Source organism: Erinaceus europaeus, chromosome 16 (assembly GCF_950295315.1).
Source record: "Erinaceus europaeus chromosome 16, mEriEur2.1, whole genome shotgun sequence".
In the NCBI taxonomy this organism is placed as follows: Eukaryota; Metazoa; Chordata; class Mammalia; order Eulipotyphla; family Erinaceidae; genus Erinaceus; species Erinaceus europaeus.
In genome coordinates this window covers 61,285,745-61,305,825 of record NC_080177.1, presented here as the reverse complement: position 1 = coordinate 61,305,825, position 20,081 = coordinate 61,285,745, and the positions used below count along the sequence as shown (strand labels likewise).

The window sequence follows — 20,081 nt, the reverse complement described above, 5'->3', positions numbered from 1 at the left end:
AATACCCACAGGAGCAGTGGATCCATAGTGCAGGCACTAAGCCCCAGCATAAGCCTGGAGGCAAAAAAAAAAAAAAATTGGGGACCTACCTTTCATCATCTTCATTTTCACTAAAGGCTGTTTTAAAAACATTTATTCTTTCCACCAGTTGACTACAGTCTTGTTTCATATCTAAATCCATGCTCTGAAGAAAACAAAAAGGAGAAAATAGAAAAATTTAACAGACACTGAACTATTCAATAGCATATAAAAAGATAAATATTAATCAATTATTAGAAAGTTATCAATACAAGCTAAGTGAAATCATTGTTTTCTTACTATTTATGATAATTTCTATAGTAGTAAGAAAACATACTTATGATCATTTCTATTTTAACAGTAATGTTTACTTTAATGTGAATTAGAAAAATATTAGTAGCATATCAAAAATACTTCACAGACAGATATTAAAGGCAGACTAAAGAGAAAGGTTACTAGTAAAATTAGTAATTATAAAATGCTTACATAAACTTCCTAGTCTCATTTCATAATTTTATTCAATAGAAATAAATTTATTTTCTTTTAATTAGGATAGAAACTAAGAAAAGGGAAAGGAAGGGGGGGGGGAGAACTTGCAGCAATACTTTACCACTCATGAAGCTTTCTCCCTGAAGATGGGGACCAGGGGCCTTTAGACTGTTTGTACTATATATAACAAGTGTGCTCTATCTGGTATACCACCACCCAGTCCCTCGATAAAATAAGTTTACTTACTAGTTATACAAACAATTTAAGTACTTATGAAGACTGACAAACTAACTCTTTTAAAAAAAGATTTATTTCATAAGATAAAATTTCACAAAAGAGACAAGCCAGAACAATATGATAGTTCACATTGTGCATAAGACCAAACTGAGTCTTAGGGATGAAGTCTCAGCTTTACTAGTATGAGTTTATTCCTGTCCCCCAGACCAACCCCTTCCTTTTCTTTTCTCTTTTTCTCTCTTCCTTCCTTATTTCTTTATTTTATGACCCCTTTCCATGAAGATTATGAGAAAATAGTAACAGTGAATGCTAATAAATCTTATTCTAAAATATTCTGTTCAGCAAAATCTTGAACAAATTATCAAGTAATTTTAAAATCCAAACAGACAAAATTTATATAATTTAGTTAGCTTGAACTAATGATACAGTTTAAAGACTGGAGAAATTATAAATATTGAAATCATTTACTCAGATTTTAAATATTTATGTTCTTTTTAAATATTTTAGTTATTTATTTGATAGAGACAGAGAAATCAATAGGGATGAGGAAGCTAGAAGGAGAGACAGACACTTCCTGAACTGCTTCACTGACTGTGAAGCTTTCCCCTGCAGGTATGGAGTGGGGAACTTGAACCTTGGTCCTTGCACATGGTAAAATACACATGCAACCAAGTGCACCACTGCCTGGCCCCCTTATTTTCTATGTTCTTTTGTTATTACCAGGGCTTCTCCACTCTGGGACTTTTTAAGATAGAAAGAAACAGAGACACAGAGGGGGAAAGGGAAAGATAACACAGCACTGAAGTGTCTTCCAATGCAGTAATTCCCATCCTTGAACATAGATCATGTCCATGATAAAGCAGGTGTGCTATCCACGTGAGTTATCTTGCCAGTCCAAATATTTATTTTATTTTTTTAATTATATTTTTATTTACTTATTGGATAGAGCCAGAGAGAAATTGAGAGGAGAGAGGGAAAGAGACAGAGACACCAGCAGCCCTGCTTCACCACTAGGGAGGCCTTCCCCCTGTAGGCGGAGACCAGGGGCTTGAACCTGGGTCCTTATGTGCGTGCTCAACCAGCTGTGCCACCACCTGGTCCCCAAATACTTCTTTAAAAGAAAGCAAATATTGCTTTGATAGAAGTGTAGCTTACAATAGTTTTACTTTTAATATTTATTTTTATTTAAATGAGAAAGATATAGAGGTAAAGATACATGGCGTAAAAGAGACCTGAGACTGCTGAGCTCTGGTAATGGGGCTTGAACCTAGAACCTGCCAGACACGAATATCTGTATAAGCACTATGATTAGCAATAATTTTTAAAACTGTGTACTATGTTTTGTATAACATAATAAACTTACATTATTTAAAACAGTAAGAAGTGCTTGCACCAAGCCACTACTGCACATTTCATATGGTGAAATTGTGTTTTCATCTTTCAAAAGTACAATTAGATTTTCTAAAGCTGTCTTCATTAAATCTCTCCAAGTGTTTTCACTCTCAATACACTAAAATAAAAAAATTATAAAAAAAAGTAAACAGGTCTGAATATACTTGATTTATCAAACAGTAAGTTATCCTTTAAAATTAATTAAATACTTAACAGTTAAGTTAGAATTATTAATGGAAATGATACATGTCTCTTTTATCGGACAACTTTTACTACCATTAAAAATAAATTAAGACATTAAACACAATTAAGAAGTTCAACTTATTAATGCAAATGATTTATCCTACAGCCAGCAACTGTTTTGTAAAGGACTAACTAAATAGTTTATTCTTTACTGGACAATACACCGTCACATCTGTCCAGCTCTACCACTGTAACCATCAAAACATAGATAATATGTAAATGAATGAACATGGCTGTGAGCAATAAAAACTACTTCAGAACACTGAAAAGTTTTTTCACATAATTATCATATTTTGTGAAACAAAGTTTTGATTTGCTTTTAGTCATTTAAAATCATTTAAATCATTATTACCCACAAAGCCACACAAACAGGCAACAAGTTATATTTAGACTACTGGTTAAACTATAATAAATATCCAGGGTATAATGGATACAGGGAAAATCTAAACCAAGATCACTGTTGCTTATAAATTGTAAAAGCTATCATACTTGTCTATTTGTATGAAGCTCCCAAGATGACTCTAACTGAGTTGCTATGTTTCTGAGTGTTACCACAACTCCACGAGGCATGCTTTCAACAGCTTTAAAGTGGTCATCATATAAATCTCGAGCCATAGTTCGTACCTACCAAAATAAAAATAGCAAATGTGAACTTTCACCATAACCATTTTACCAGCTCATCCCTTTAACATACATATGCAACTATCAGAAGTAAGTTGTTTCAGCCATTATCAACTTCCAGAAAAATATAAATAGAATTTAGTTCTATTCATTTGTCAAAGGGCTCTAAAAGTACTTCAAAGTTTTGTTATTTTGAAATTTATGTTCATATACCAAATAAAAACTTATTTTACTGCAGCCAGGTGGTGATGCACCTGGTTGACTGCACATGTTCTGGGTTCAAGCCCCTATTCCCCCCCCACCTGCAGGGGAAAAGCTTTACAAGTGGTGTAGCAGTGATGCAGGTGTTTATCTCTCCCCTTCTCTATCACTCCCTTTCTCTTGATTTCTGGCTGTTTCTATCCAATAAATACATAAAGATAATAAGAAAATATAAAAAGTTATTTTACTTAAACCAGATACATACAGCCTGTAATATATATAAATCTTCTGAAACAGGAAGATAGCTCACTGGGTAGGGTGTCTATACTGCCATGCATGTGTTCTAGTTCAAACTCCAGGAACATATAAAAGGTGCTAAGGCAATGGAAGCAACTCCAGTGCTATGGTGTTTCTTCCTTTCTCACTCTGAATGAAAAAGATTCCTGGAGTGGTGAAATTTCATATTTGTAAAGTTCTGGATACACACACACACAGAGACACACACACACACACACACACACACACATTTAATTTATCTTTGATGTGTGTGTGTGTCTGTTTTATGAACCAATTAAAAATAAAAATAAAAGACAGGTGGTGGTGCATGCAGTGTAGTGTACATGCTACAATGCATAATGGCCCTGGATGAATTCCTTGGTCCCCACCTGGAGGGGGGAAGCTTCATAAATAAGTGAGGTAACAACAACAATAATAATAGTAGTAGCGGGAGTTGGGTGGAAGCAGAGAGGGTTAAGCACAGGTGGCGCAAAGCACAAGGACTGGCCTAAGGATCCCGGTTCGAGCCCCGGCTCCCCCATCTGCAGGGGGTCACTTCACAAGTGGTGAAGCAGGTCTGCAGGTGTCTATCTTTCTCTCCCCCTGTTTTTCCCTCCTCTCTCCAGTCCTCTCTGTCCTATCCAACAATGATGACATCAATAACAACAATAAGAAAACAAGGGCAACAAAAGGGAATACATAAATTAATTTTAAAATATTATCATTATTATTATTTTAGTAGTTATAGCTCTTTTACTGTCAGTTGCAAGCAACTTAAGTTATACCAACAACATATTTCCAGCTCAGGTTTGAAAAGTCTATGTGTACAAAAATGACAAGTTCATGTATACATATTATGGAAAATAAAATGACCACCACAAGAGAGCTGAACTTATGTTACTTTAGCCTGTAGTAGAGGGCTCAATTTATTAAACGCTTACAGTATATTACTAAAACCTTACCATGGCAGTATAAAAGACAAAACCTATCAAATGCCACAAAAGTACCTTTTGCTTTGTTTTTTCTAACTTAGATTTCAGTTTTCTGCCTCTTTTGCCAGTCCAGCCAGTAACAAATTCAGAACCTTAAAAAAAAAAGATAATATTACATATCTTATTGTATTATTAATATCTTAATATTACATATCTTATTTATTTAAAAAAAAAAAAGAGAGAGACAGAGAAACAAAGAAAGTGAAACTACAACACCAAAGCTTCCTTCAATGTAGTGGAGGGTGGACTCAAACTTTGGTAATGCACATGGCAATAATAGTAGCACTTTATCCAAGAAAGCTATTATTTGGTAGCCCACCTTTTAACATTTTATTTATTTATATTTTTTATTCCCTTTTGTTGCCCTTGTTGACTTATTGTTGTAGTTATTATTGTCGGTCCTTGCACTTTGCACCACGTGTGCTTAACCCACTGCTCTACCGCCAGGTCCCTGACTCCCACACCTTTTTACATTAAAAAAAAAAAAAATTATTTATTTATTTATTCCCTTTTGTTGCCCTTGTTTTAACGTTGTAGTTATTACTGTTGTTGTCATTGATGTCGTTGTTGTTAGATAGGACAGAGAGAAATGGAGAGAGGGGGGAAGACAGAGGGGGGAGAGAAAGACAGACACCAGCAGACCTGCTTCACTGCCTGTGAAGTGACTCCCTTATAGTTGGGGGGTCGGGGGCTTGAACTGGGATCCTTGCACCGGTCCTTGTGCTTTGCACCACCCATGCTTAGCCCGCTAAGTCACTGCTACCACCCCACTAAGTCGCTGCTACCACCTGACTCCCACCTATTCACATTTTAACACCCATCTCTATTCTCATCTGCTACACATATATGTCTGTACTTACCCAGAGAAGTTTCTGCAGTAAATGAATGTTTGGTTCCTCTATTAGATTCAAATACAAAACCAGGTAAATCTTCTTTTAATATTGTTGCCTGCTGACCATCTGAATTGTGAATAGCAATTTCTCCTTCTTTCAAGCATGTTAGTGACCAATTCCCTACAGTAAGTTTAGTAGGGCCTGGAGCTGAAAGTACTGGTTGACTTGAAGTAGATGGTTTTACTTGGCCTCGAGCTCTTTGTAACTTCTCTAAAAATTCACTTCTACTTTCTATAAAGACAAAACAATTATTTTAAAACTTCATTTCTTGCAAATACCCCTTTTTCACTGAAAATAAAACTACATTTTAGAATATTAACTTTATTTAAAAATTTAATTAGGAGCGCTTTACCCTTTGGCATACATTCAATATTGCAATACAATTAACTTTAGATGTTAAGACAATTCTATAGTCATTTCTTTTTTTGGCACAAGGGTATAGGGAAATGTATAACCTCAGGCAGTATCACATGTGTATAAGTTATCATTATGCTTTTCCTAAAACACTGGAGAGGTTAAAAGACAGAATACTAATCTTGTCTCATACAAATATATATATATATAATGCTTTGAGGGCACAATAATTTCTAAGTTAATATGAAAGAAAACTGCTCGCCACAGGCCCTTTGGAATATAACTAAAATACACCTACTAGCTATTTACAAAATGTAGGACCCCCCAACTCTTCATCTGCACTATTCCAGCCTTTAGGTCCATGATTGATCATCAATTTGTTTGGCTCTGTATGTTACCTCTCCTTTCAACCACCAGGCTCCAGATGCTAGCATGATGCCAACCAGACTTCCCTGGAAAGACAACCCCACCAATGTGTCCTGGAGCTCCGCTTCCCCAGAGCCCCACCCTACTAGGGAAAGAGAAAGATAGGCTGGGAATATGGATCAACCAGTCAATGCCCATGTTCAGCGGGGAAGCAATTACAGAAGCCAGACCTTCCACCTTCTGCATCCCACAGTAACCTTGGGTCCATATTCCCAGAGGGTTAAAGAATAGGAAAGCTATCAGTGGAGGAGATAGGATACAGAGTTATAGTGGTGGGAATTGGAATTGTGAGAAGTTGTACCCTTCTTATCCTATGGTTTAGTCAATGTTTCCTTTTTATAAATAAAAAATTAAATTAAAAAAAGAAAGAAAACTCATCAAGGATTGTATTTCTTCAGTAACAGCAAAAATATGAATAGAACAACAAATTATCAAATACATTAAGACATTAAAATAGAAACAAAATATTACCTGAACTATCTGATCCACCTTCAGGACTGCCACTTGAATACATGGTAGCAAGTTTTCCATCCAAAATAAATCTGAACCATCCATTACTGCCATTAGATAATTCTAAGGCTGCTGCATCACTCCATATATATAAGCAGTCCCTTCCCCTAATGACTGACCAATCTCTCCAGTGATAGGGTTTACCTTGCTGCAAATCTTTAGCATCTTCCTGTGGTTCATCTTCCTAGATGTCAACGAAATGCGGAAAATAATTTCTATTTCACAGATATATAAGTATTTATAAAACATGAATACTAACCAAATTAAAGATTTAAATATTCTAAACATAATACTCAGTTGTGTATAATTTAGTATTTATTTTGACTCAACTGTTTAAAATTTACAAGTCATAAACATGTTAATAAATTAAAATAATGACCTGAGTTGTAACACTTCCAATTGTAATGATAACAAAGATCATTGGAGTAGGTCTATATTACAAATAGCTAAATATGTAGGACTTTGGTAAACTGACCACATCTCTAGGACTAACTAAACATTTGTTAAAAACCAAACAATCAATCAAACAAACAAACAAAAACCAACTTAGATATTTAGACTAGCTTAAAGATATCTAAACCTAGTGGTGCAGTAGAATCACTTTGGAGGGCCTGACAGTGGCACACTGGGTTAAGCACACACAGTACAAAGCACAAGGACCAACACAAATATCCTAGTTCAAGCCCTTGGCTCCTCACTTGCAGGGAGGTCATTTCACAAGCAGTGAAGCAGAGCTCCAATGCCTTTCTTCCCACTCTCTATCTTCGCCTCCCATCCCTATCTCAATTTCTCTCTGTCCTATCCAATAAATGGAAAAGATGGCCCCCAGGAGCAGTGAATTCAGAGGGCAGGCACTAAGCCCCAGTGATAACCCTGGAAGCAAAACAAAAACAAACAAACGAAAAACTCAACAAGGGCTGACAAAATAACTTAGCATTAGAGTATAGGACCTGAAGGTCTAAGGCCCCAGATATAATTCCCAGCACTTCTATATACCAGACCTGGGTAATGCTCTGGTTACTCTCATAAAAAATAAGTAAATCTAAAAATAAAGAAACCTCAACAACTGGTAAACACTATTTAAGTAGTTTGCTACACAATTCTTTTTTATTAAGGGGCCAGGGAGATAGTTCAGTGGTTGAACATTAGACTTGCAAATCTAAAGTCCCAGGTTTGCTCAATCATATGCCAGAGCTCAGGAGTGCTCTGGTGTCTTTCTCTATCTCTAGAATATTAAGTAAATAAGTAAATATTTAAAAATATTCTATTTTGTTGGCAACATTTAAATAACAAGACTTCATCACAAGAATGATCTTGCTATGGCAGTGCATATAAATACATATATAAACAAATTATTTTTAAACTATATAAGGACCTAAAATAGAGAGAGACAGAAGTGGAGGACAAGGAATGTTGTGGACCCAGTGCTTTATAGTTGCTGAGGACTTATTCTGATGCAGTCTCTGCCCCCAGGTTTTTCTATGCTCCGCTAAATCCTAGAGTGCCCCCTTTCAACCAATCTTGGCTCCGCCCCCAGGTTTTTCTATGCCCCGCTAAATCCTAGAGTGCCCCCTTTCAACCAATCCTGACCCTACATGTCACCCCTGGTTGTCGCCCAATAAAAAGCCCCCTCACCCCTCCCTTCTCTCTCTCTCTGGGCTCTCGGCTCTCCCTCTCTGAGGTCTCGCTCCCTGCTCTCCCCCGTGGTCGGCCATTGCTGGCTGGCTCCACGTGGTCTGAACCAAACCTCCCCCCCCATCCTATAATAAAGATCTGTGTACCCCTTTGCTCTGGACGAACCAAACCTCCCCCCCCATCCTATAATAAAGATCTGTGTACCCCTTTGCTCTGGACGTCCGCTCTCTTCTCCGCGGTGCAGCCCGACACCAGACCACCTCAACAACACTTTATGGTGGAGGTTAACATTTAAATAGTAGTGACAACTATCTTAAGATGTGATATGTAGCCCTGACAACAGTCATGTAACTCAACATTTATTCAATAGTGATTCATTAAACTATAACTTGAAGTGCATATAGTCTATGAGTTTTCCCTTAATTTTCTTAGCACAGAGCTTTAAGATAAGATGTGGACTATGAATTTCTTTGGCAGAAGTACTTGTACCCCAGGTCATACAAAGTTAACAACAAATGAAAACAATTTTGAGTGAACGCCTACATAATGCACACAGATGTACACACTAAACAAAGCAAAATCAACTTGCTACAAGCCAGTAATAAAATCTTAAAAACAGCTAGAGGAAGACATGCTGCATACAAAAGAACTAAAATGAGAGTTACAGGAAAAATCTCTGTAGAAACAATGTACATCAAAAGAACATGGGCAGGTGGTGGCGCACCTAGTTAAGGGCTCACATTATAGTGCACAAGGTCCAAGTTCAAGGCCCCCACCTACAGGGGGAAAGCTTCATGAGTGGAGAAGCAGGGCTGCAGGCATCTCTCTGTCTCTTATGCTAGCTCTATTTCCCCTCACCTCTTAATGTCTCTCTGTCTCTATCCAATAATAAAAAAATAAATAAAACGTATTTTAAGAAATAAGATGGATCAGCTCTTAAAAGGGTGGAAAATAGCTGTCAAGACTTCTTAGGACACTGAAGAGGTCCATCAAAAATGAAGGTCAGGTAAAGGTGTTTTCAGCTAAAAAAAAAACAAAAAACTGGGGCAGGGCAGTAGTGCAGCAGGTTAAGTGCACATGGTGCAAGGACAACATAAGGATCCTGGTTCCCCACCTGCAGGGGGTCACTTCACAAGTGGTGAAGCAGGTCTGCAGGTGTCTCTCTTCTCCTGTCTTTCCCTCCTCTATTGATTTTTCTCTGTCCTATCCAACAACGACAGCAACAACAATGACAATGATAAAAAACAAGGGCAACAAAAGGGAAAAAATGGCCTCCAGGAGTAGCGGATTCATACTGCAGGCACCAAACCCCAGCAATAATTCTGGAGGCAAAAAAAAAAAAAAAAAAGACCTAAAAAGCAGTTTTGGCTTAGTTTTCCATTTACTAAACAAAAGGTCTTTTTTTTTTTTAAGCAAAATGTCTTAAAGCAACAAATCTTAATTTTAGTGGATCAAAATATTAGCATTATTTTATCAAAATCCATAATTAGTCCCTCAAAAGAAACCCTATCCTTAGTATTACTGCAACTAAGATCACTCACTTTCTCTGGTTTTGATTCCTCTTCATTTTCATCATCAGAGGAAGGCCCTGCCAAAGTTGACACTTTGTTAATTACACCGAGTCTGGCTAGCTGATCCAAAAAAATATCACCACCTTTATCTACTAAATCCCGTATGATCTGCAGGGCTAGCAAGTGGCCATCATCATCATCCTGGAGGGAGAAAAAAAAAAAAGAGATAATGATATATATAAGTTTAGATGCTGAAATAGACAAATGCAGTTAATCTGAAAAAACAAAATGATTTACCGATATTATGCGAGGAGTGATACCATTTTATTGACCACTAGCTAAATAAAACTTAACCTACAGGAAGTTCAAAATAGGTATTAAGAAAACTGACCTCTTGATCAAGGACAGTTGCAGTGATTTCCACTAGTATGGTAGGCAAGTTGTGACCAACATCAGAATCACATACTTCTTTTAACAGTGCTTCAGAGCAAAAATGAATCATTTTTCGAATCAGAGCAAGGCTTGCTTTCCTTGAAAAGTAGGGAGGGAAAAAGAACTTTTAGGAAATTAAATATAATTTTCAGAATCTAAATATAGTTAAGAAGCTAAAAAAAACCCCAGCTATATGTCAATGAAAAATATATAACACTTTTTCATATATTTTACTATTTAGACAATTCTTGTACCATCTTTTTTTTGAAGTACTATCATTTATTTTCTTTATTAATGTAATGAGCTTACCAAAACTGAGTGTTTTTCTTCTTAAATGTATTGTTGTGGTTATTATTGTCGTTGTTGGATAGTACAGAGAGAAACTGAGAGAGGAGGGGAAGACAGAGAGGGGGAGAGAAAGACAGACACCTGCAGACCTGCTGCTTTCACCGCCTATGAAGTGAACCCCCTGTAGGTGGGGACTCATTTTTTTTAACAAATGCATCAGTTTTCATCAACTTTTATTTTAGAGGAGACAGAAAACAAGCAACTCAAAGAGGAAGGCTTCAGGTGATATATGGTCTGTGAACACAGTAAAGCATAAAGATTAAATGATCTGAAATGTGACCTACAGGTCAATTTATTTTTTATATTGTACTTATTTAGTTTTGGATATAGACAAAAATTTAGAGGGAAGAAGATAGAAAGAAAAGAGAAAACGAGAGGCACCTGCAGCACTATTTCACTGCTCATAAAGCTTTCCTGTGCAGGTGGGAGCCAGGGCTTCAACCAAGGTCTTTGCACATAACATGTGTACCCACCCCACCTCTGGTAAATTTAAGTTAGATAGGTAAAAGGCAATGGGTGAAACATCTGAACTGAGTGCTATAAAACAACCATTCAATCCAAAGATCTGAGAAGCAAAAGGGAAATGCACAAAAAAGTAGTAAGTTTCATCCAAAGATGGCTGAAGTGCTCCCAAAACAGAAAGACTAGAATTGTGTATATGTGTAATGGGCTAGAGGTAAAGAAGCAGTAAATGAAGCCACACAGCTGGAGTTTATCTAAGATCTTAAAATCCTGAGGGTTAAGGAATTAGGTTTCAGTTAAGGCAAAACAGAAGTTAATTTGGAAAGTTTTAGCCTAAAAGTGATATATAATTTAAAATTCAGCACATTAGATAAGCCGTAAAGCTTAAGCCTCACTGTGTGTGAAGCCTTGGATTTTATCCATAGTACTACATGGGAGGGTCAAAGAAAGCTTAATGTGTAATGCATTGATGCCCCTCCTGTCTGATTTTCTCCACACTTTCCTTCTCCTAAGTACACAGAATTTAAAAACTGAGCTAGGACACTCACTTAACAATATCACTCATGCATAAGCCTTCTGTTTACTCCCTGGTAATAATAATAATAATAATGATTAATTAATAAATAATTAGCCCTGTAAAGAGATAAGAGAGACAAATTACCACTCATGGTTCTGACCACCATAGTAGCCAAACTACAACATATTGGTCAAACTATCTGCAGAAGATGAGGAGGAATGACAGGTCATCAACACACTGATGAACTGATTCATACCTACATATGGTTACATAGTCTTTCAATCTTTCCAGAAAACTTACAAGTCCCCTTCAACTGCCAACTTAAGTCTTACTTCTGCAATATTTCTACAATTTGCCTAGTCTATTTAGATGTAAAATAATCTATATTCCCAGAAAACTAACATAATCTGCCATTATCTATCCTATGATTGATTATCACTTTGTATCATTGTTCATGTCTTCCTCACTAGCTTGTAAAATACACAATTTGGATAACTCCCCCAAAGGCTATCACATACTGATTCTACCAACAAAAAAAAAAAAACCCACACACAAAAAGAAACAAACCTCAAAACAATGTTTGGTTTAATGATCACAATCTCTCTAAAGCGGATAAAAATGTGTTATGAATCTAGTTTTCATGACTTTTTAAGTACTTCTCTTAAATCAACTTGCCAGAATAAATTTTAACTGTGACTCAGAAGGTAGAGCAGTAAAACTAAGAACTGTAAGCAAAAGGTCCTGATTTCAATCCCCAGTTCTGTATGTGCCAAAGTGATGTTCTGGTTGTGTCTCATAAGTAAATAAATAAATCCTAAAATGATAATAACTCTCTGATCAAAATGTCAAATTATTATCCTATCTTTTCATTATTAAATGCTCAAATAATTCTGAATGCAAGATAAACTGGCAACTTTTTTTTCCCCAGAGCATTGCTCAGCTCTACTTTATGGTGGCACAGGGGGTTGAACCTGGCTTCAGCACCTCAACCATGAGTTTTTTTCTTTTGCATAATCATTATGTTATCTCCCATGCCTTTACACTGGCAACTTTAACTAGTAAATGCAAATAGTATGAATAGCTACCTTATAGAAGGGAGCATAGTTTGCTGAAAAGTTTGTGCAAACACTGGCAATAATCTTTTCAGGTATATAGGTGCCATTTCTGGATCTCCTTTTGGCTCATTACATTCTTCTTCATCTTTGTTTGTATCTTTCTTTTTTTTATCATCTCCTTTATTAACTGGACACATCCAATCACCTGCAGGCAAACATTGTTTCATAAAATGAATTCTTTGGAAAAATGCTTGTAAGAGAAAATAAATATTAAGATGTATCAAACTTCAAACTGTAATTAGTACTTTTTTTCCTTTTTATTGCCCTTGTTTATCTTTGTTGCTGTTGTTGTTATTGCTGTCATTGCTGCTGGATAGGACAGAGAAATAAAGAGAGATGGGGAAGATGGGGGGAGGGAGAGAAAGATACCTGCAGACCTACCGCCTGTGAAGCGACTGCCCTGCAGGTGGTGAGCCAGGGGCTCAAACCAGGACCCTTACTCTGGTCCTTGCACTTTGTACCATGTGCGCTTAACCTGCTGCCCAGCCCCTTAATTAGTATTTTCTTTTATGCAGGGGTTATTGTTTTATAGTGTAATCATTGACACATGGATACAATTTCTTTATGCAATAGGCTCCCAAACTTTTCTTTTTACTCTCTTCACCCCTCCCTTCTCAAAGTCTCTTGCTTTGGTGCAATAAAAACTGTAATTATTTTTAATCAACAATAATTAAAACGAAACTGTAATGTTCTAGCAAATATTAAATACTATTAAGAACAGCAATATTATTTGGAGACATTGCACTTATTCCAAAATGATCTCTCAGAGGCTCACTAATCTACTATGAAAAGTTTAAAATCTGGCTCAAGAACTTTACATACACAATACACAACTACACTTAATTTTTCTGGTTGTTCTAATTTTTAAAATTATTTAAGTATTTATTTATTGGAGTGGGATTAATGATTTACAGTAAAGTCTTTAACACAGACATAACCTCTCACATCTCCCCTTGACTGGTGTCTAGAAGACACACCAGGATCCTATTGTCCCTTCATTCTGTGCCTTTCTCTCCTTCCCCAAAGTTCTTTGCTTTGGTGCAATATACTACACCCAGTTCAAGTTTCACCTTATATTTTCCCTTACTGTTCTTTATTCTTAAGATCTACCTATAAGTGAGATCATTTGGTGTTGATATTTTTCTTCCTGGTTTGTCTCACTCAACATAATACCTTATATTTCTGACCAAAATATTGCAAAGGAGAGAACCTGATCATTTTTTACAGTTGTATAGTACTCCGTTGTGCAAATCCACCTTAACTTCGTCATTTATCTGTCATGAATCTGGATTGTTTCCAAGTCTAGTGCTGCTATGAACACCAGTGTACATAGTTCTTTTCAGATAGATGTTTCTGTTTTCTCTGGATAAATTCCTAGGAGAGGGATTGCTGGATGATAAGGTAGGTCCATTTCCAGAATTTTGATGAATCTCCAGACTGCTTTCCATAGGGCTTGGACCAACTTACATTCCCACCAGCAATATAGGAAAGACCCTTTCCCCCAAGAGCCTCTCCAACAGTTCATGTTTCCGTCATTTCTAATGTGTGACATTCTCACAGGTGTAAAGTGGTATTGTATTGTTCTTTTTATTGGCATTTGATTATCAGTGACTTTGAGCATTTTTTTACCCTGGATTATCTCTGCCTACATGTCTAAGAAAATGGCATTGAGCATTTTTTCATGTCTGGACAATTATACTTCTGATACAGTCATTCTGGAAACCGGTGGGTACAGACTCAAAGTGCACTGTTAAAGACTTATTAAAAGAAAGGTATACCTAGTGGGGGTTGTACTGTTATGTGGAAAACTGAGAATGTTATGTATGTACAAACTACTGAATTTACTGTCAGCTGTAAAACATTAATCCCCCAATGGGGGGGGGGAGTAAAGATATATATATAACTTTTTTACTTCATAGGATTATTTAGATAGCATTAATATGTTTACAAAAAGCTATTTCTATGAAAGTGAAGTGGACAGAGTAATAACGCAAATATTAAAAGGGAAGACTACATATACTCACCTGGAGATTGAAGAATGGCTACTACTTCACTATGGCCCCTTTCACGAGCTTTATCTAATGGAGTTTTCCCATCCTCATCTCTCAGATCTGGATTTGCACCATGCCGTAACAGAGTCTAAAAAAGAAACATTTTACTTAGATATTAACAACTACCACCTAATTATTTTCAATATCCAACTCTACAAGCTAAAGAACGACGGCATTTCAGACTGTCCTCAACTTATGATGATGTTATATCCTGATAAATGCATCCTAAATTGAAACTATCCAAAACTGAAAACTCTTCCAACACAGTATATAGTATAGGTTGTTTACCCTTATCATCGCAAGGCTCACTAGCCTCTTCAGCTCAATGCTGCTGCCCGGAATGAGAAGAGATTATCATGCCATATATAATACTACCCAGGGAATACGTCAAAATTCAATACTGTTACTTTCTACTGACTGTGCATCACTTTCCCCATAATGATAAAACTGAAAATTCTTAAAGCTAAACATGCTATGTGAGAGAATGTCTGTAAATCAAACAATTATCTCATCAAATTTGCCCTTTTACATACACCTTAAAAGTAATCTACTTATGGGAGTCAGGAGGCAGCGCAGCAATTTAAGCGCACGTGTTGCGAAGCGCAAGGACCGGCAGAAGGAGCCTGGTTTGAGCCCCCAGCTCCCCACCTGCAGGGGAGTCACTGCACAGGCAATGAAGCAGGTCTGCAGGTGTCTATCATTCATACATGAGAATCATACATTCTACCACTGAACGAAACCTATTTCAGAATTTTTCTTTTTTTTAATAGAATTCTTCTAGATTTAAGATTTTTGTCATAAATGAGCTATCTTTCTTTTTAAAAAATAATTTACATTTACTATTTGCACAAAAGCAAGTACGAAAATATGAATGAAATATACCAAAACTGTGAAAAAAAACCTTTTTGTGGCCACTTGGAATTGTTCTATGGATTCTTACTCAGATCCTTTGACCAATTACTGAACATCTGTTGTCATTCTAGTATACCATTACCAACGTCCTAGAATTACTGTTCAAAAAAGGGAAGCCAGGGTGCACCCAGTTAAGTGTTATCGTGCACACTGACAGTATAACCTTCCTAATGAATGTATGCTTTTGATGTTGTTTGAGGCAAATCATCAGGTCAGGACTAAGACAATTTGTGCACCACACTGTTGTAAACATTCTACTCTTTACCACCACTTTTCAGTCACTTTAAAATAGGATTATTATCCTCAGGTCTAATGAACATACTGTAGAAGTTTATATGCACCATCAAGCGAACTTCTTTGAGTACATGAGGAACCCAAATATGGAGCACATTTAAATATCCCGGCGTCTTCAAGTGGTCACGAACACTTAAATAACAGATGTTCAATTTTCCTGCAATCTCTTGTGTTGTGTAACATGGGTTTTACTCAATCAATGCTTTAAATTATTTATTTATTTTAGTTGCCACCAGGCTTATCACTGGGCCTCAGTGCTGGCAGAATGAATCCACTGCTCCTGGTGGCTATCTTCCCCCTTTTATTTGATAGGACAGAGAGAAACTGAGAAAGGAGAGGAAGACAGAGAGGGAGAAAGACACCTGCAGAACTTGCTTCACTGCTTGTGAAGCTTTCCCCCATAGGTTGGGGTGGGGGCTCAATCCCAGGCCATTGCACATGGTAATGTTTGCCCTTAACTAAGGGCACCTGGAGCCTCTATGCCTCTATTTTGTCATCATTAACCTCAGTGGGCCTCCCTGACCAAGGATTGCCGTTGAGATAAAAATCACCAGCAAAGAATTTTGCAAACCATCACTGGCACTGAAGTTCTTTTAAAGATTTATCATTGTAAACTTTATGAAAATTTTTAACAAGTTTGACACGTTCTTCCCTTTATGGAAGTAAATGATGACAAAAATACAAAGTTTAATCTTCCACCTCCAACTTGTAAAATCTCTAAAACTCAACCAAATTGCCCAATTTTTTTATAAAGATTGAATCGAAACTATCACCTGTCAAATGACATAGCAATAACATAGACGTGACTGACTCTAATGTACTAGTGTCATACGTTGTAAAAACCGTGTCATGAGTTTTCCGACAACCCAATGCATGGTATGAAGGTAACTTTGGGTGGAGTTAAGGATACATAAGAAGCCTAGTAAGCAGAATAAATAAAAATAAGGACAGACTATCAGGCCACACTCTCTAAATACAAAGCTGATGGAGAAGATAGATTCATGAAAAATAAAACAATCTGTGAAATTGGGATACCATTTGAAAGACAACTGTGAAAGTTATTGGAATACTGGAGGAAAAAGAGAAGGAAACATGAGAAGAGAACATATTCTAACAAATCATAGCAGAAAATTTTTCCGGGAGTCGGGCTGTAGCGCAGCGGGTTAAGCGCAGGTGGCGCAAAGCACAAGGACCGGCATAAGGATCCCGGTTCGAACCCCGGTTCCCCACCTGCAGGGGAGTCGCTTCACAGGCGGTGAAGCAGGTCTGCAGGTGTCTATCTTTCTCTCCCCCTCTCTGTCTTCCCCTCCTCTCTCCATTTCTCTCTGTCCTATCCAACAACGACAACAACAATAATAGCTACAACAATAAAACAACAAGGGCAACAGAAGGGAATAAACAAAATAAATATAAAAAAAAAAAGAAAATTTTTCCACAACTGGGAAAAACACATACAGAAAACTGAATGAACACCCAAGTTCCTGAAGACAAAATGGCCCACACCAGAACTCATTATTGTAGAAACTATCCAAACGCAAGGAACAAGGGAAAAAATTGCAGGCTGCTAAAGAAAGGGAGAATCTGGCATACATTAGGCTGCATATCACTCTAATTTTGGAACTAAGTAGCTGTTTAAAATTACATCATTATTTTAAAAACCTGGAGTTTACCTTTGCTACTTGAGGTCTTCCAAAACATGCAGCGTAGTGTAATGATGATGATCTTTGACCCCTATTAACATCTGCACCTCTTTCACAAAGAAATTCTACCTATAATATAATTAAAATTGTTAGCATCATCTTATCAATATTCTTATTAATATCCCTTAATTTAAAATTTCATTTTTATGTTTTAGCTTACCATTTCCTGAGTTCCAAAAGCAGAGGCCCAGTTCAATAGAGTCTGACCAACATCATCCATAAAATTTACTTCAAAGGCTGGAAGTTTAAAGGAAAAAGTAAGTTATTTAAAAGCCAAGAAAAATAATACTTAAATATCCTAAAGTTGGATCATTAAATATTATTATTTGTTTTTAACAGAGTGAGAGGTAGAGAGTGAAAAAGAGACCACAGCTCTAAAGCTTCTTCAATGTAGTGGAGACAAAACTTGAACCTGGGTCACATGCAAGGCAAAGGAGCACACTACTCAAGTGTGCTACTTCACCAACTTGCTATTTGCTTTTTTTTTCTCTTTGCCATCAGAGCTAAATTGGGACTACATGCCTGCATAATTCCATCACACTCAACAGACTTTTTTCTCTTTTTCCCAACAGTAAAAGACAGAGAAAAACTTTGGTAACAGGTGCAGTGGGGGACTATAACCCTGTAATTTTATAATCTTATAAACTATTATTAAATCACAAATAAAAATACGAAACTCAAAAAGTATTATGTAAAACACAGAGATCAGAAATTTCTTACATAATTCCTATCTCAGTTTTAAATTTATAAAAGTAGTTTCCAACCTCCTGTGTCAATTGCATCTATAAGTGCATCAGTATCTTTACTTCGAATACAATCTATAAGCTGCCGATGTGAGCGCTCTCCAGAACTATCCAATCTCCGGAGTCCAGGGATTCTGCCTGTAGATCCAGCACTAGACTTTGGCAAAGCCTTTCGTCCTTCAAACAATAGCACCAAGAGAAGGTCAACCAAGCGCATAGTATCAAGCACACATCTCTCATCACCCTGCAGTGCACTTTCAATTGAATCTGGAAGCTCTGATCTAAGGAGGTCCTAGAAAAATAATGGGAGGAGAAAACGTTTAATATATCTGTATCATACAAAATAACTTTCTCTGAAAGATTAAAAAAATCAAAGATTCAAAAATCACTCTTACATGTGTGACCACTGGAGAGCCTCTACAAAGTGTTGAGAGGAGACTTACAATCGTTGAAACCTGGTTACTCAATTTGGAATCTGCAGCTGTAGAAGGTGCTCCTGTGGTACTTCGACCTGGTTTGCAAGCTGATGATGGTCCTGATACAGTACCACCAGCAGCAGCCATTCTAGATAACAATTCCTCTGTTAATCCATGCTTGGCTAGTGGAGCTGGGTCAACACCACGACGGGTAAACCGGTCAGCAAGTGATGCAAAACAGCGCAAAGCTCCATCTGAAACCTAATGATATAAGGAATATGTACATAGACAAAATTCACTTTAAAGAATTAGTACTGGGGGGGGGGTGTGTCAGGCGGTAGCACAGCAGGTTAAGTGCACGTGGCACAAAGCGCAAGGATCGGCATGAGGACCCCGGTTCGAGCCCCCCGCTCTCCACCTGCAGGGGAGTCACTTCACAGGTGGTGAAGCAGGTCTGCAGGTGTCTTTCTCTCCCCCGTCTTCTCCTCCCTCTATTTCTTTCTGACCTACCCAACAACAATAATAGTAATAACTACAACAACAATAAAAAACAATAAGGGTAACAAAAGGAAAAAAAAATTAAAAAAAAAGAATTAGTAATGGGGCTGGGTCCCAGGTGGCATATCCTATAGAGCACATACATTACCACGTGACAGGACTAAGTCTGAGACCCAGCCACCACATAGGAGAATTTTCACAAATGGTGGAATAGTGCTGCTATGTCTCTCCTTATCTCTGTCACTCTCCCCATTAGGCTCTCACGCTCTATTAATAAATAAATAAATAAATAAATAAATAAATAAATAAATAAATATAAGGCTGCTAGGGGAAGTAAGCAGCAAGCACCAGTGACAACCTTGGCTGGAAAAACAACCAAAAACTAGTACTCTTATCTCACTAATGAGCGTATTAGGCCACAGCAGAGATTGGCTTATAATCTGTTTCAATTTGAATCCTAGCCCCACATTCTGCTAATTGTGTAATTTGGCTGAGGAATATTTCTTAACTGTTTAAGTCTTTCACAGTAACAGTTCCCTTATATGCAAAATGGGAATATTAAAAGCACCTATAATTCATTGTCAGAACTTAAAAGAGAGGATTAATGTAAAAGCCTAGGCAACATAATTCTTTTAATCAATAAGTTACTAATAAACCTAAAAACCATAAACAGATACATAGAGATATAGAGAGATGGATAAAGATTTATAGTTAACCCCTATCTGTGACGTTGGGAGAACTATTGTAGTTTCTCCTAGAGGGGGTGAGGACACAAAACTCTGGTGTTGGGAAGAG

At 37.0% G+C, this 20,081-nt stretch overlaps 1 protein-coding gene and 1 long non-coding RNA gene across 13 annotated transcripts in view; one reads left to right on the top strand and one right to left on the bottom strand.

Moving 5' to 3' along the window:
• HECTD1 (HECT domain E3 ubiquitin protein ligase 1) overlaps positions 1–20,081 on the bottom strand; it is a 100,374-nt gene that overhangs the window by 54,129 nt on the left and 26,164 nt on the right. For 11 of the 12 annotated variants that reach the window (XM_060175227.1, XM_060175226.1, XM_060175231.1 and 8 more), the window contains 14 exons: positions 18,768–19,049; positions 18,394–18,664; positions 17,790–17,866; positions 17,600–17,698; positions 14,697–14,811; positions 12,643–12,817; positions 10,190–10,328; positions 9,829–9,999; positions 6,614–6,836; positions 5,330–5,593; positions 4,485–4,561; positions 2,869–3,003; positions 2,108–2,254; positions 90–184 (listed from right to left, as the gene is read on the bottom strand). In XM_060175227.1, coding sequence (XP_060031210.1) covers positions 90–184; positions 2,108–2,254; positions 2,869–3,003; positions 4,485–4,561; positions 5,330–5,593; positions 6,614–6,836; positions 9,829–9,999; positions 10,190–10,328; positions 12,643–12,817; positions 14,697–14,811; positions 17,600–17,698; positions 17,790–17,866; positions 18,394–18,664; positions 18,768–19,049 — 2,270 coding nt within the window. The remainder of the gene's footprint in view (positions 1–89; positions 185–2,107; positions 2,255–2,868; positions 3,004–4,484; positions 4,562–5,329; positions 5,594–6,613; positions 6,837–9,828; positions 10,000–10,189; positions 10,329–12,642; positions 12,818–14,696; positions 14,812–17,599; positions 17,699–17,789; positions 17,867–18,393; positions 18,665–18,767; positions 19,050–20,081) is intronic. The other variant, XM_060175232.1, reaches the window with a different exon arrangement.
• The window catches only part of LOC132533467 (uncharacterized), a 220,658-nt gene that overhangs the window by 184,797 nt on the left and 15,780 nt on the right, over positions 1–20,081 (top strand). The gene's annotated exons all lie outside the window — the stretch shown is intronic.